Here is a 15,359-nt window from a genome sequence, read left to right as displayed (position 1 = left end):
AGAACAGTTAGGGGGAGAGAAGGCTGCTCCCGTTCCCGAGGCTGGGATGAAGGATCAAACCCGCGTTCCCTCCTCCCCTTCCCCCTCCTCTCCTTCATGCGTTTGAGACGCTCGTCTTCAGACGGAGACTGAGAAGACTTCCCGCTGTGAGGGGAGGAACTCGAGGAAGATGTTCTCCCGTTCCATTAAGAGATGAGAGGAATCACACGGAGACAAATACCTGGAGAAATGTTGTTTTATATTTTCTATATAAATGTTGAATGAGACTCTGTATGGAGTTGCAACTACTGTTACCAGGCCAGTCAGAAGAGAATAGATCTTTAATTTATACATATAGGATATAATCATTTAAATATAATATAACAATTAAATATTATTAATAATTTATTTTGTTAATATTTAATGATGAATTATTTTCCATTGTATTTTATCGTTGTCTTATTTCCCGTCGACGTTCAGCCAGAGCAACTCCTGCAGCTCCTGGTCCGACGGCTGGGGGTCAGAGGTCAAAGGTCAGGGGGGGCCCTGGACCCCCGCCTCCCGGTACCGCCCCCCCTCCGCCCAGTCCATGGACTCTGTGGCCAGCACCTCCTTCCCCAGCACCTCCCGCCCCCCCTCCTCCCTCACCCTCCTCTCCGTGGCCAGCACCTCCCTCCCCAGCCCCTCCCCCGATCACCCCCGCTCCCCGTCGGCCACGCGCATAGGTGAGCCCCCCCCCCCTCCCCACACCCTGACATGTACCCCCTCTCGCTCTTTGTCGACGTATCCTCCAAGCTCAGCATCGTGTTTAATCCAGCCTAAATACTTGAATCAGATCAATACATTTCTGGATTGATACCACTGTAATCATTTCCATCTGGACATGTCATATCAGAATGACACAGTTTAAGAGCCGTTACAGGCCTGTCGCCCTGACGACGAGTCGATCGGTGTCGCAGTTTAGACGGGAGAATAAACCCTCTGAAGGACCCGCCCTCTCCTCCTCTCCTCCCCCCCTCCGCCCTGACTCCCGTAGGCGTGGCCCGGGGTCCGGCCGGCTGGCTGCTCCCCGGCTGGGCTCTGCGCGTGGTCTACCCCCTGGTGGCGGCGTTGCTGGCGGCCTGCCTGGGCTGCGTGGCGCTCTACGGCCGCGCCTTCCCCCGCGCCGTGCTGCTCCTGTGGCTGGCCTCCGTCCTGACGGCCTTCCTGAGCTCCGCCCTGCTGCTGGAGCCGCTCAAGGTGACCGCCGCTCCCACACGGGGGTCTCTCCGGCCCCCTCGGCGCTGTTGTGCTGTGGCGTTGGTACAGGTTGGGTCGGTCAGTGGGGGCCACACCTTGTCATTTACCGTCCATCTGTTCATCCATTCGTCCATTCGCTCATTCATCTTTACCGACGGCAATCCATCCGTGTGTGTGTGTGTGTGGGTGTGTGTGTGTGTGTGTGTGTGTTCAGGTGTGTGTCCAGGCCTGCTTCTACACCGTGCTGTGTGTGTTTGTGTGTGTGTCCAAGTGTGTGTCGAGGCCTGGTTCTACACTGCTCAGAGAGTCTTTGTGTGTGTGTGTGTGTGTGTTCAGGCCCGGTTCTTCTTGGTGCTGTGTGTGTGTGTGTTTGTGTGTGTGTGTGTGTGTGTTCAGGTGTGTGTCCATGTCTGGTTCTTCACGGTGCTTTGTGTGTGTGTGCGTGTGTGTGTGTGTCCAGGTGTGCGTCCAGGCCCTGCTCTACACCGTGCTGTGGCGGCCCGTGGACCCGGAGGTGGAGGAGCTGCTGTCCCGGGAGGCCGTGGTCCGGAGGCCCGAGGTGGAGCCTGGGGCCACAGTACGCCCGCCGTGGGGATACGGCCTCTTGCAGGCCAGGCAGGAGGCGCAGAAGGCCCTGGCGCTGCGCTCCCTCATGAAGGTACAGAGAGAGAGAGGAGAGGAGAGGAGCAGACACAGGCTCAGTGGAGATAAGGAGCTCACACTGGACCTGGGCTGGGGCTGAACTGAACTGCTTCAATCAATCAGTATGAACTGAGTTTTGTAGTGTTGAAGGTTCAGATCTAGTCGTACTTGTGGTCTGATCGTGTGTGAACAGGTCTGTTCCTTAATGAGGTTGTTGTGTATAAGCACAGCCTGGAAAAGAGAGATTGAGAATACATTATTGATACATTCATTCTCTCTGTCTCTGTCTCTCTCTCTCATTCTCTCTCTCTCTCTATCTCTCTATCTCTCTGTCTCTCTCTCTCTCTCTGTCTCTGTCTCTGTCTCTCTCGTTCTCTTTCCCCCTCTCTCTGTCTGTCTGTCTGTCCGTCCGTCCCCTCTCTCTCTGTCTCTGTCTCTGTCTCTCTCTCTCTCTCTCTCTCTCTCTCTCTCTCTCTCTCTCTCTCTCTCTCTCTCTCTCTCTCTCGCTCTCGCTCTCTCTCTCTCTCTCTTCCCCCCCCCCCCCCCCCCTCTCTCCCAGCACTGTGTGTGTCAGCTGTTGTTCCTGCTACTGGTTCTACTGGTGAACTACCAGAGCAGCCCCGAGGAGGGACTGGGCCGGATGCTGCGGGCCAGCACCCAGCGGGCCCTGAACACAGCACCCACGGGTGGCCCCAACCTCACCTCACTCACATGGCAAGGCACGCACACACACACACAGTCCCAACACACACGTCATCGTTATCTTTCTCCCAACGTCAGTGAAAAAAACTGTTTATGATTAGCCAGCATATTTATTTACACACACACACACACATACACATACACATACACACACACACACACACACACACACACACACACACACACACACATATATTCACACAAATACACATGCACATATATTCAAACACACACTCACATCTATACAATAATTCTTGAATAAGAACCCCCCCATTGACGGACCCCCCCACCCCCCACCCCAGCTGTCCGGAGGCGTGGCGGTGGATGGACCGCGTCCTGGTGCCCCTCCTCCACCCCAACCCAGGGCCCGTGAGGCTGGTGGGGTTGCCACGGTTGCGGGTCACGGCCCACCTCGGAGGCGCCGCCCAGGTGGTCGCCCTGGGCAACGGCAGCGGGGCCACGAGACGCCTGCTGGGGGAGCTGTCTGAGGGGGGAGGGGCCACAGCACAGTAAGGGGGTCACCTGAGGCCATGTTGTGTCATGTGATGCCATGTTATGTCATGTGATGCCATGTCACGTGATGTTATGTCATGTGATGCCGTGTCATGTGATACCATGCCATGCACAAATAGCTTTAGTGTTGGGTTTGTGTTTAGTCCTGAGCTTGGGGTTTAGTTTTGTGTTTATAGTAAGGTCAGACCAATGTAACGATGAATCCTCTTAGAAACTAAACCTGTTGGATACCTTTGCTAAAGATGATGAAAATAATTGTTCTTTCAAAAATGTATTTTGGGATTATTTGGACTGCAGGGGTCTTTTACATTCAATTTGAAAAATGTGCAGAACTACAAATGATTTAACTTCCGTCAGACAGACACCACTGTTGTTTGTATGTATTCTTCCCTTGCCCCTGGTTTGGTGTTGTCCCGTCCCCTCTGTGTCTCTGATGAAGGGCGTCCTAAACCAAACGTGCCCCCCCCCCCCCCCCCTCCAGGTTCAGGCTGCTCTCGGTGGACTTCACGCTGGCCCACCCGGAGACGGGCCTGCTGGTGTGTGTGAGCCTGCAGCTCAGGTGGTCTCCTCCTCAGAGGGTCGCCCCCTCCCTGACCGTCCACCCCCTCCTCGTCCCCCCAGACCCCGGCCCCCACCTGCAGCTGGCCCTGACGGTACTGACCAATCACAGCCTGACGGTACTGACCAATCACAGCGTGATGGTACTGACCAATCACAGCCTGACGGTACTGACCAATCACAGCCTGATGGTACTGACCAATCACAGCCTGACGGTGCAGACCAATCACAGCCTGACGGTACAGACCAATCACAGCCTGACGGTACAGACCAATCACAGCCTGACGGTACAGACCAATCACAGCCTGACGGTACAGACCAATCACACACTGACGGTACAGACCAATCACACACTGACGGTACAGACACAACCGATCAAACCCTGGGGGGGGGCAGAGACCCAACCAATTACAGCCTGACACTGACGGTACAGACCAACCAATCACATGGTACAGACCCAACCAATCAAACCCTGACGGTACAGACCAACCAATCACAGCCTGATGGAACAGATCCAACCAATCACATGGACCAGACCCAACCAATCACACCCTGATGAACAGACCCAGCCAATCACACCCTGATGAACAGACCCAGCCAATCACAGCCAGAGAGGAGCCTACTGTGTGGATGTGTTTTGAACTAGAGCTGAACTTAAGGAAACACTTTCTAATTTTCAGTGACGGCTGACGTCTGGGGGAACATCCGACCAGAAGAAAACAATTTATAGAGAGAAAGGGCCAGGATGGACTGTCTCTTGGATGAGCGTTAATGGTTTATAGTTGCTGTAGAAAAATATTACCCCGGTAATTGAAGTGCAGGTCTAAGTCATTAAAAAAAAAAAAACATCAGCCTTGAAAAAATAAAACGATTGAATCAAATATCAGGGACGACAAAATCTCTGGCCGTCTCTGGTTGCAGTTGACGTCACCTCACATACAAATATGGCAGTGAGATCACTAATTTGCACCAATCACAAAACAATGAATAACCCTTGTGTGTTGGTTTGACTGTGGCTGAATTTGATGAATTAGTGTTCATTTATTAACTCTTAACGATCCCCAACTCCTCCAGGTCCTCCTCCTGGCCTCGGCCCTCCTCCTGCTGGCCGGGGAGATGCACGCCATGGCTACTGAGCGCGCTCAGTACATCCGGCAGGGCGGCCATTGGCTCCAGCTCTGCCTGGCCTCGTTGTCCATGGCAACAGCGATACTGCAGCTGCAATGCCAATCTCGTGCCTCCGGCTGTGTCCAGCAGGTACACACACTCATACATTGCATTACTTTTTCTTTTTTACTTTGCCTTTATTTTCTATCAATTTTTTTACTCTGCTTATGTTTTCCTTTATTTATCTATTATTAAATATTATTGGATGTCAATGTTTCTATGTGAAGCACTTTGAGTCTGCTTCGTGTATGAAAAGTGCGATATAAATAAAGTTGCAATGCCTTGCCTACACACTACACAACATTCAGTCTTTCTTATTCCAGACATGTGACACAACCTCGCCAGATTCTGATAAAACTGTTTAGATTTACAACTTAACTTCCAGACACTGTAGATAACAACGAGAGGACGAGGGGATGCTTTGATCGGTGTCCAGTCTTTATAACCTATATGCTATGATATATGCTAATGCTACGCTACGCTACATCTCCTAGCTCCGGTCGGCGGAGGACACCTTTGTGGACTTCCACAGTGTTGCTCTTCTGGCTGCCCGGGCGTCCCAGCTGGCTGCTGTCCTCCTCACTCTGGTGCTTCTGAAGGTACCACCCCTCTGTCCCTCTCTGTCCCCTTACCTCAAGGCCTGACCCCTTAGGCTCACCGTCTCAGGCTATAGGAGTTATCGGGAAATCCACTTAACTCCACTTAACCCCTTAACACTTAACACTCGTAACTTCCTCCTAAAGTATCCCTTTATTGACGTTTTTGTTTCATCTGTTTTACCTTTTACCTTGACAATTATATTTAAATGTATAATATTCTTATTTTTGGCTATTTTGCTATATGGTTGCTTTAAGTTTCTCCAGAATGTGGGGAAGGCACAGTCGAGTCGATCAGGTATCAACGATAGCGGGTTCAACTCCCGGGTCCAAACTCTATCTATAGGCATCCCTGACGCCTGAGCACTAACAACTCCTTAATTAGCAATCTAAATTCACTGTGAGCGGCTCCCGATCAGAGTGTCTGCTGATTGACCAGTGTCGACTGACAGACTGGACAGTAAACAGAAAGTCAATAGAATCACAACAGAGCAACAAGGTACCGCTGTGTAGAACCAGTAGAGTTTAACTGGTACCGCTGTGTTGAACCAGTAGAGGCCGTGATGAACTGGTACCACTTTGTAGAACCAGTAGAGACCGTGATAAACTGGTACCACTTTGTAGAACCAGTAGAGACTGTGATGAACTGGTAGCGCTGTGTAGAACCAGTAGAGACTGTGATGAACTGGTAGCGCTGTGTAGAACCAGTGGAGACCTGGCGAACTGGTAGCGCTGTGTAGAACCAGTAGAGACTGTGATGAACTGGTAGCGCTGTGTAGAACCAGTGGAGACCATGGTGAACTGGTAGCGCTGTGTAGACCTAGTAGAGACCTTGTGAGCCGGTGTGTCCCAGCTGCTGGGGGCCGTGGTGGCGGGGTGCCGGTGGGTGCTGCTCCCCAGGGTGCTGGCGTCGGCGTGGAGGGAGCTGGGAGCTGTGGGCCTCCTGCTGCTGCTCCTCCTGACGCTGGGGGCGCACGGCGGCCTCGTGGTGAGGAGCACACACACACACGCACGCTCTGGGACACACTCACTCACTCACTCACTCACTCACTCACTCACTCACTCACTCACACATACACACACATGCTCTGGTACCCACACAAGCACGCTGAAACGCACAGACGCACACACAACTGAGCTACAGTATGTAGCTGATGTTCTGAGGGGGCTGGGAAAGGAGAAACGATTGATCAGTCGTTATCTCGTTACCCCACTTGTCCTACTCTCTGACTTTGTCTCTTCAAACACAAGCTTCTTCCTCTCATTTGATCCGACAATTAAAGGCCTCCGTTTAATCAGCGTACTTTGATCACTGTGGGTTCCAACGTCTCTAATTACAGTATATTGTGAATACAATATCTAATCTGTTTGAAATATGTGTATTGAGAACTCTGTGAAGAGTAATAACCCTATTACCAGGGTTCTTATCAGTTTGTTTGAGTCATCACTTATCTATTGTTTCTAGTCTCATCTGCTCCTCTGCCTCCGCCTCCGCCTCCGCCGCCTCCTCCTCCTCCTCCTCCTCCTCCTCCTCCTCCTCCTCCTCCTCTCCTCTCGCCCAGGTCTTCTCCTCCTCCACGGAGGGCTTCAGCTCCCTGCGTGCGGCGGGGGTCTCCGCCGTGGCCCTCCTGCGGGGCCGGCTGGTCCTCCGCCGGCTGAGCAGGGCCCACCCGGTCCTGGGGCCGCTCTACGCCCTCCTGCTGACAGTGGCCGGCCTCTGGCTGCTGGCCCGGCTGAGTGGAGCTCTGCTGATCCACAGCTACAGGTACACAGTGACAGTTACAGTAACTACAGGTACATACTGATACAGTTACAGTAACTACAGGTACAGGTACAAACTGATACAGTTACAGTAACTACAGCTACAGGTACACAGTGACAGTTACAGTAACTACAGGTACATACTGATACAGTTACAGTAACTACAGCTACAGGTACATACTGATACAGTTACAGTTACTACAGGTACACAGTGACAGTTACAGTAACTACAGGTACATACCGATATAGTTACACTAACTACAGGTACAGGTACATACTGATACAGTTGCAGTAACTACAGGTACACAGTGACAGTTACAGTAACTACAGGTACATACTGATACAGTTACATTAACTACAGGTACACAGTGACAGTTACAGTAACTAAAGGTACATACTGATACAGTTACAGTAACTACAGGTACAGGTACACAGTTACAGTAACTACATGTACATACTGATACAGTTACAGTAACTACAGGTACACAGTGACAGTTACAGTAACTAACTACAGGTACATACTGATACAGTTACAGTAACTACAGCTACAGGGACACAGTTAAGGTAGCTACAGGTACATACTGATACAGTTACAGTAACTACAGGTACAGGTACATACTGATGCAGTTACAGTAACTACAGGTATGCAGTGACAGTTACAGTAACTACAGGTACATGTACTGTACCTATATCATTAATGCTGGCTTGAGTAGGAATGGATACAACTCATTGCCAATATGAACTCATATCTTGAGCCTACAGCTTTAATAAATCCTCCATGGGACGACTGCTCTGTTCCTCAGGACAGTGAAGGCGACGCAGCGTCCCGTACCCCAGGACCCCGACATGCTGGAGTTCTTCATCAAGAGGCTCAAGCTGTGGACCGGCCTCACCAAGGCCAGAGAGGTCAGAGGTCACCGTGTGAGAGCGCATTCTGAGGCTGCCACAGTAACGGTAGGGCTCGCCATATCTAACCCCGGCTGACCTCTGACCTTCTCCCAGTTCCGGCACAGGGTCAAGTTTGAAGGCATGGGGTCGCCTCCTTCCAGGGTCGACTCCCGGCTCTCCTCCAGGGTCGACTCCTCCTCCCCCTCCACCCTATCGGTGCGCTCCGAGGACTCGTGGGCGTCGCCGGGCCCCGGCCCCATCCCCGCCCCGGGGGCCCGCCTCCTGCCCGGCGTGGACGCCCTGCTGGCCGCGTTCGAGCGGGTGAACCGCATCACGGAGGAGGTGCACGGCCTGGAGCTCAGCCTGGAGGAGGCGCAGGGCCGGGCCAGGGAGAGGAGGAGGAGGAGGAGGAGCAGGGAGGGGAGGACGAAGGACACTGAGGAAGAGGAAGAGGAGGAGGAGGAGGAGGAGGTAGTGGAGGAAGGAGGTGATGGAGGCGGAACTGAGGAGACGGCATCCGGGGAGACGCGTGAAGGAGCAGGAGGCGGAGCCACCAGATGCAGGAGGGCGAGCGTGCTGAACCCCCGCCTGCCCAGGGCCTCGCTGCCGACCTGCGCCTCCTTCGACTCCTCCCCCCTCCGGGCGTCGCCCCTCCCCCGCCTGCGGAGCTCCGCCTCCGAGTCGCGCTCGGCCGGGCCTCCGCTGTCTCGCCTCCCCGCCGACGCTCCCCCCTCTGGGCCCTACATCCAGGAGGGGGGGTACATCCAGGGCCCAGGGGCCTACCTGGGGGCCTCCCTCCAGGGCCCTCCACCCGGCGTGGATTCCCTCCCCAGGAGGAGGGCCTGGCACTCGGGGAGCTCACAGTGGTCCAACGCGGCCCTCGGGGCCCCTGGGGGCCCGGACGGGACCGGGCCGTCTGGCCCCTGGTGCGGAGGGGGCCCCCCGGCGCCCGGCCGACCCAGGAGCGAGGAGACCTCCAGGGGGTCGGCCGGCGACAGAGCCCCCGTCAAGAGGAAGGCCTGGAGCTCCGACGGAGCAGAGAGCCAATAGGCAGACAGGAGGGAGAGCCAATGAGAAACGACCTTGTTGGTGTTACTAACGGGAGAACGCTGTATTATAAATAGAATTAGGAGTCTAGTTGACGAGGTTTCCGCTGATGTCTACCTCTTTGGTTCTATAAAGTTTTGTTCCATACTGATGTTGTAGAGCTACTTAGTGTAATACTTGTGAACGCATACATATTTGTTTTGTAAAAGAGATATATTAGTATAAAATAAAGATAAATGACCTCATGTTCTTGTGTAAATCATTTTAATGAAAAGCACTGCAGACCAGCGGTGAAGGAAGATATTTTAGTACTAAACAACATGTCAGGAATTCAGTGACTAAATAAGTGGATTTGTGACACGTTTACCGATTGGATAGAAGTTATGTTTATTCAAGAATTCCCCCAAAACTCCTGACTTTAAAAGTGCAGCACCCAATAACCTTTCCTGCTGAATGCACGAGTAACCAAATCCAGTAACCAACTGTACAAAACACTAAGTTTCAGTCTGCAATGTGCTTCCTTGTTGTTTCTAGTGAAATTATTTCCAAAGCACTTAGTTACAAACTGGTACACCACAGTTTAACTGAAAGAGTGGATTTTACATTTGAAGGACAAGTGGAATGAAACACTGAGATCATGTAGTGCAGCCGTCATGGTGGCTATACCCCTGATGCAAATCTGTTCCCTTCTGTAACATTCTGTCCTTCCTTTTGTTCTATCAAGATCTCCAAGTTTAAGAACACACATCGTTGTTTCCATGCTGATTGCTGTCATGGTGGCTATACCCCTGATGCAAATCTGTTCCCTTCTGTAACATTCTGTCCTTCCTTTTGTTCTATCAAGATCTCCAAGTTTAAGAACACACATCGTTGTTTCCATGCTGATGCTGTCATGGTGGCTATACCCCTGATGCAAATCTGTTCCCTTCTGTAACATTCTGTCCTTCCTTTTGTACTATCAAGATCTCCAAGTTTAAGAACACACATCGTTGTTTCCATGCTGATTACTGAAGTTGCTGAAGTTTGTGTTTCATCGTCAAATTGACATTGTATTGAGGTCATGATTATACAACTGCTTGTTATCACTTTATGGAAACACTGTCTGTGTTTATTTACGGAGGAGATTACAGGAACGCGGATTTCAGAAGTCAACGCTGGCGTATAAAAGACCCCGCTTGGCCCTCTGTGGTCACACTTCGACCCGGCTCTTTCGGTGAGGAGCAGCCCCCATCCAGAACACCTGCCTCGCTGAGATCATCTCGTTGAGCAACTTTGTGTTTCTCACCAATTACTTTGTCATAATTTTGAACTTAAATTTTTAAATTTATAATTTCGTTTTAATCAATTAAAAATGTGAACTATAATTTACATTTTATTTCATTTACATTTTGAACATGAATGTGTTTTATGCCAATGCTCTTGTTCTCCTCCACAGTTGACGTAAAGCAGAGATGATGAAACTAGCCATTGCTGTGGTGGCCATGCTGGCGTTGGCCGAGTGCTTCGTCCAGTAAGTGTCTCTGAGCTCTGGGAGAGCCACCTCTCCACTGGAACCTCTACCTCACCTCACAAGAATATACCCCTCTCCTAGCCTAGTACTTATTCTAACAACTGGAGGTACAATCACAGCAAATGAAGTATACATTTCTGTACGGCTTTGCAAATAACTGCCCAGTGAACAGCGAGTTTTGTAAATTTTTAAAAAGTGTTAAAACGGCAACGTATCCTTTGTTTGATTACATTTATTCCGATTGCCTCAACACACGAGATTTCAAGTAAAATGAAACTTCAGGACTCTAAAGGCTGCAGCCGGTTTACCGGGAGCCCGTACTCAAACACCGTCCAGCGGCCGCTCACTGCTCCATGAGATCCCCCCCCACCCCCCCCCCCCCCCCCCCGTGTGAGTCCGGTCTAACCTCGCTGTACTCCCCAGGGTGCCCCTGGTGAAGGTGAAGACCGCCCGGGATACCCTCGAGGAGCAGGGCCTGTGGGAGCAGGTCCGCCACAAGTACCCCTACGACCCCATGGCCAAGTTCGACCAGAGCCTCATGGTGACCGGCGAGCAGATGACCAACGACGCTGACGTGAGTGGAGGGGACCCCCCCCCCCCCCCCGGGGAGGTCGTTACACTGAATGATGGGGGGAGGTCATTGATCTGACAGATGGACGGATGGATGGGTAGATGAGTGGAGGGTGAGGTTAAGGGGATGAGTGGAGGGTGAGGTTAAGGGGATGAGTGGAGGGTGAGGTTAAGGGGATGAGTGGAGGGTGAGGGTAAGGGGATGAGTGGAGGGTGAGGGTAAGGGGATGAGTGGAGGGTGAGGGTAAGGGGATGAGTGGAGGGTGAGGGTAAGGGGATGAGTGGAGGGTGAGGTTAAGGGGATGAGTGGAGGGTAAGGGGATGAGTGGAGGGTGAGGTTAAGGGGATGAGTGGAGGGTGAATGTTAGAGAGGGTTGGCTGGCGAGACGGACAGCAGACACATCACTGGTTAGATGAGAGCATAAATGGAAGAAGTAAAAGAGCGTGGAAATGATTCTCCTCCTCCTCCTCCTCCTCCTCCTCCTCCTCCTCCTCCAGCTGGCCTACTTTGGAGTGATCTCCATTGGAACTCCTCCTCAGTCCTTCAAGGTGATCTTCGATAGCGGCTCCTCCAACCTGTGGGTGCCCTCAGTCTACTGCAACAGCGCCGCCTGCAGTATGTACACACAACACACACACACACACACATGCGCACACAAACACATACACACTGGCAAGCACACACATTCTCTTGCACACACACACACACTCACAAACACACTCGTAAACACACCCTATGGCATGCAAACACACATTGTGGCACGCACACACACACACACACACACTAGCGTGCACACAAACTCTGACACCCACACACGCATACTCTTGCGCACACACAAACACTCTCAGGCACGAACACACAGACACGTACACACACATAGTGGGAATCCACATACTATCACACACATAAAAACCCACACTCACATACACACATACTATCTGATGCATGCACACATAGACACAAACACAAACACACACACACACACGCTCTCTCTCTCTCCCTCTCATGCTCTCTTGCGTCTGTGTTCCTTCAGACAACCACGACAAGTTCTCCCCCAGTAGAAGCAGCACCTACAGGTACAACGGCAAGCCCCTGGACATCCACTACGGCACCGGCAGCATGACCGGCGTCCTGGCCTACGACACCGTGACGGTGAGGAATTAAATTATTATTATAATTAGTAAACTCTGCATGGACTCTGTTGTGTCTGTCTTTGTTATGTACGGCGAACGGGTTAACCTAGTGATGGTTAGTGCTTGGTTCTGTGAACATCCTTACTGTACCAACAGAGATATATTGTTGTTTCTCTTTCTTCTCACAAATGTAGTTATTGTAAGTCGCTTTGGATAAAAGCGTCTTAATGCCCTCAATGTTAATGTAAATGAGTGCCTTTGCATGTCTCCCATGTGGGACGAACTGATCCACCTTCATCCCCTGATCCGTTCTCCGTGTTTTCATACATCCACTCAAACAGGTGGCCGGAGCCGCGATCCGCAACCAGATCTTCGGCATGAGCCAGACAGAGGCTCCCTTCCTGCAGCACATGAAGGCCGACGGCATCCTGGGCCTGGCCTACCCCCGCCTCTCCGCCTCCGGCGCCACCCCCGTCTTCGACAACATGATGAAGCAGGGCCTGGTCACCCAGGACATGTTCTCCGTGTACCTCAGCAAGTAAGCCTGGCTCTAGGGCAGCAGTGGCTCAGGAGGGAGAGAGCGACTCGGTTGGTAACCGGAAGGTTGCTAGTTTGATCCCCGGCTCCTCCTAACTGAGTGTCGAGGTGTCCCTGAGCGAGACGCCTCACCCTCACCGCTGACGAGCTGGCTGTCGCCCTGCGTGGTCGACTCCACCGTCGGTGTGTGAATGCGTGCAAGAAAGGGTGAATGTTAGGCGATATTGTGAATCTCTTTGAGAGGCCACTGGTTAAAAAGGTGTAAGGAAAGCCACACATTGCACGGTGTGTGCGTGTGAGTCTGCATTAGCGTGCCTTATGTGTAAAAGTGTCCCAGGCAGTAGCATGACAACGGCCATCGACCTGTACAAGGTATAAGGTTCCTTCATTCATGTTCCGTTCTGTCCCACGCCCCCTTCATCTGTGTTTCCGTGCACTACGTGCGTACAGGAACTCCGCCCAGGGCAGCGTGGTGACCTTCGGGGGTGTGGACCCTAACCACTACTCCGGCTCCATCAACTGGATCCCCCTGTCCAGCGAGCTCTACTGGCAGATCACCGTGCAAAGGTGAGCACGGCAGCAGTGTCACAGACACCGCTAGCGGTAGCAGTACAATCGGATGGGTTCCATTGAAATGAGGCTGAAGCTCTCTTACTCAAAGACGTTGCATGGCTGTGGTTAGGGCCGGAGATTCTTACTAAATATCCATAAATATCACGATATACTTTACTTTATTATATATACACGATATAATATCATGATATACTAATATCACGATATACTCTACTTGAGGTAAATTAACTTTTTAAGAATGGTATCTAGACTAAAACATCAATAAAAAGGATTCAGTGATCCTCAAAGGCGTATGGTTTCTTGGTCACTAATTATAAAACCAGGCACTACAACAAGTGAACCTCTTCGTATCCTGACGACACCGTCCCACTGAAACCCTCCAGTCCGTCACACCGCCTGCCTGCCGGGCCCTGCGCTGCTGCCTGCCGTCTGACCCGTCTGACCCGTCTGACCCGTCTCCCCCTCCCTCCAGCGTCTCCGTCAACGGCCGGCCGGTCGCCTGCGTCGGCGGCTGCCAGGCCATCGTGGACACCGGCACCTCTCTGATCGTTGGGCCCCAGAGCGACATCAGCTCCATCAACAGCGCCGTGGGAGCCACCAGCAGGGGCAATGACGTGAGTGAGGGGGCGCTCATGTGGGCGGGGCGGGAGGGACCCCCATTGTTCAGACAGGATAACAATGAAATGTTGTTAGGGCAAAACACAGACAGGCATATAGTTTTAGTTGTCCACCCAACCGTAACCCTAACCCTAGCCCTCACCCAAACCCTAGACCTAGCCCTAACCCTAGACCTAGCCCTTACCCTAACCCTTGCCCTAACCCTAGACCTAGCCCTAACCCTAGAACTAGCCCTCAACCTAATCCGAGACCTAACCCTAACCCTAGACCTAATCCTAGACCTAACCCTAACCGTAGACCTAGCCCTAACCCTAGACCTATACCTAACCCTTAGACCTAACCCTAGCCCTTACCCTAACCCTAACCCTAACCCTAGACCTAACCCTAGTCCTAACCCTAGCCCTACCCTACCTAGCCCCATCGTCACCTCTCAAACAGCCCTAATGCTGTTCCTCCCTCCTCTCCTTGTGTTCCAGTTCGTCGTCAACTGCAACGGCATCCAGCAGATGCCCGCTGTGGTCTTCCACATCAACGGCCACGAGTTCAGCCTCCCCGCCTCTGCCTACGTCCGCCAGGTAACTGTGTGTGTGCGTGTGTATGTTGGTGTGTGTGTGTGTGTGTGTACGTGGGTTTCTTTGTGTGTGTGTGCTCAACACCAGACCAATGAAGTAAATGGTCCAACTTTTCCTGGAATATTTCTGCGGGAACTGATTGATTTGGGAAACGACGTTGTCACACGCGGAAGATGAAGCACTCTCTCTACATAAGACTTAACGCCCCAGCTCGACACCGTCCCTCTTAACTGGTGTCTCGCTCCCCTCTCTCTCCCCACGTCCAGTAATTACGGGCCTGCCGCAGCGGCATGGCGTCCGGAGGCAGCAACCTGTGGATCCTGGGAGACGTGTTCATCAGGGAATACTACTCCATCTTCAGCCGGGCACATAACATGGTCGGCCTCGCCACGGCCCGCTAAACGCCCTCGCCCCGGGCTCCGCCTCCTACTGGCGGACACACAACCACCACGCACCCCCTTCCCAGCATTCTTTGAATAAACGAATTGTCAAGCAAATACTTATTTTTTGTGCCGTTTTGTGCGTGTGAACATACAGCCAATGTGCACGGATGTGAGAAAATGCCGTCGTAACGAGGTCCTTAGCCCCACTCCACCTAGGGGACGCACGCTGGTGGGGTTAGAAATCCGCTTTATCGTGGAAGTTGCAGCAAATGAACATGACAAGGGTGCTCCACTGCCATGCAGGAGACCTCTCCCTGGGTGTGAGTGGTGACGGCTGGTTTAACCTGTTGCACACTGATGACTCACTGTG

At 52.2% G+C, this 15,359-nt stretch overlaps 2 protein-coding genes across 2 annotated transcripts in view; both read left to right on the top strand.

The window, feature by feature from the left end:
• The window catches only part of pkd1b (polycystic kidney disease 1b), a 35,519-nt gene extending 26,192 nt beyond the window's left edge, over positions 1-9,327 (top strand). Inside the window, 13 exon segments of the mRNA XM_056577627.1 lie at positions 460-704; positions 1,016-1,218; positions 1,679-1,876; positions 2,420-2,574; positions 2,865-3,071; positions 3,557-3,728; positions 4,708-4,890; positions 5,295-5,399; positions 6,250-6,384; positions 6,959-7,161; positions 7,961-8,063; positions 8,160-8,429; positions 8,556-9,327. Of these exon segments, the coding sequence (XP_056433602.1) occupies positions 460-704; positions 1,016-1,218; positions 1,679-1,876; positions 2,420-2,574; positions 2,865-3,071; positions 3,557-3,728; positions 4,708-4,890; positions 5,295-5,399; positions 6,250-6,384; positions 6,959-7,161; positions 7,961-8,063; positions 8,160-8,429; positions 8,556-9,095 (2,719 nt within the window). The 3' untranslated portion in view covers positions 9,096-9,327.
• A 1,005-nt stretch (positions 9,328-10,332) lies between these two features.
• Positions 10,333-15,007, top strand: LOC130371765 (pepsin A-like). Its single transcript, XM_056577626.1, has 10 exons — positions 10,333-10,353; positions 10,528-10,602; positions 11,026-11,176; positions 11,671-11,788; positions 12,207-12,325; positions 12,648-12,844; positions 13,294-13,410; positions 13,889-14,030; positions 14,511-14,617; positions 14,893-15,007. The coding sequence occupies exons 2-10, from the start codon at positions 10,544-10,546 to the stop codon at positions 15,005-15,007; spliced, it is 1,125 nt and encodes a 374-aa protein (XP_056433601.1). The 5' UTR covers positions 10,333-10,353; positions 10,528-10,543.
• The last annotated feature ends 352 nt before the right edge of the window (positions 15,008-15,359 follow it).

This window comes from Gadus chalcogrammus, chromosome 18 (genome assembly GCF_026213295.1).
Source record: "Gadus chalcogrammus isolate NIFS_2021 chromosome 18, NIFS_Gcha_1.0, whole genome shotgun sequence".
Classification (NCBI taxonomy): Eukaryota; Metazoa; Chordata; class Actinopteri; order Gadiformes; family Gadidae; genus Gadus; species Gadus chalcogrammus.
Note: the sequence above shows the minus strand (reverse complement) of the source record. Positions and strands in the feature narration are given on the sequence as shown.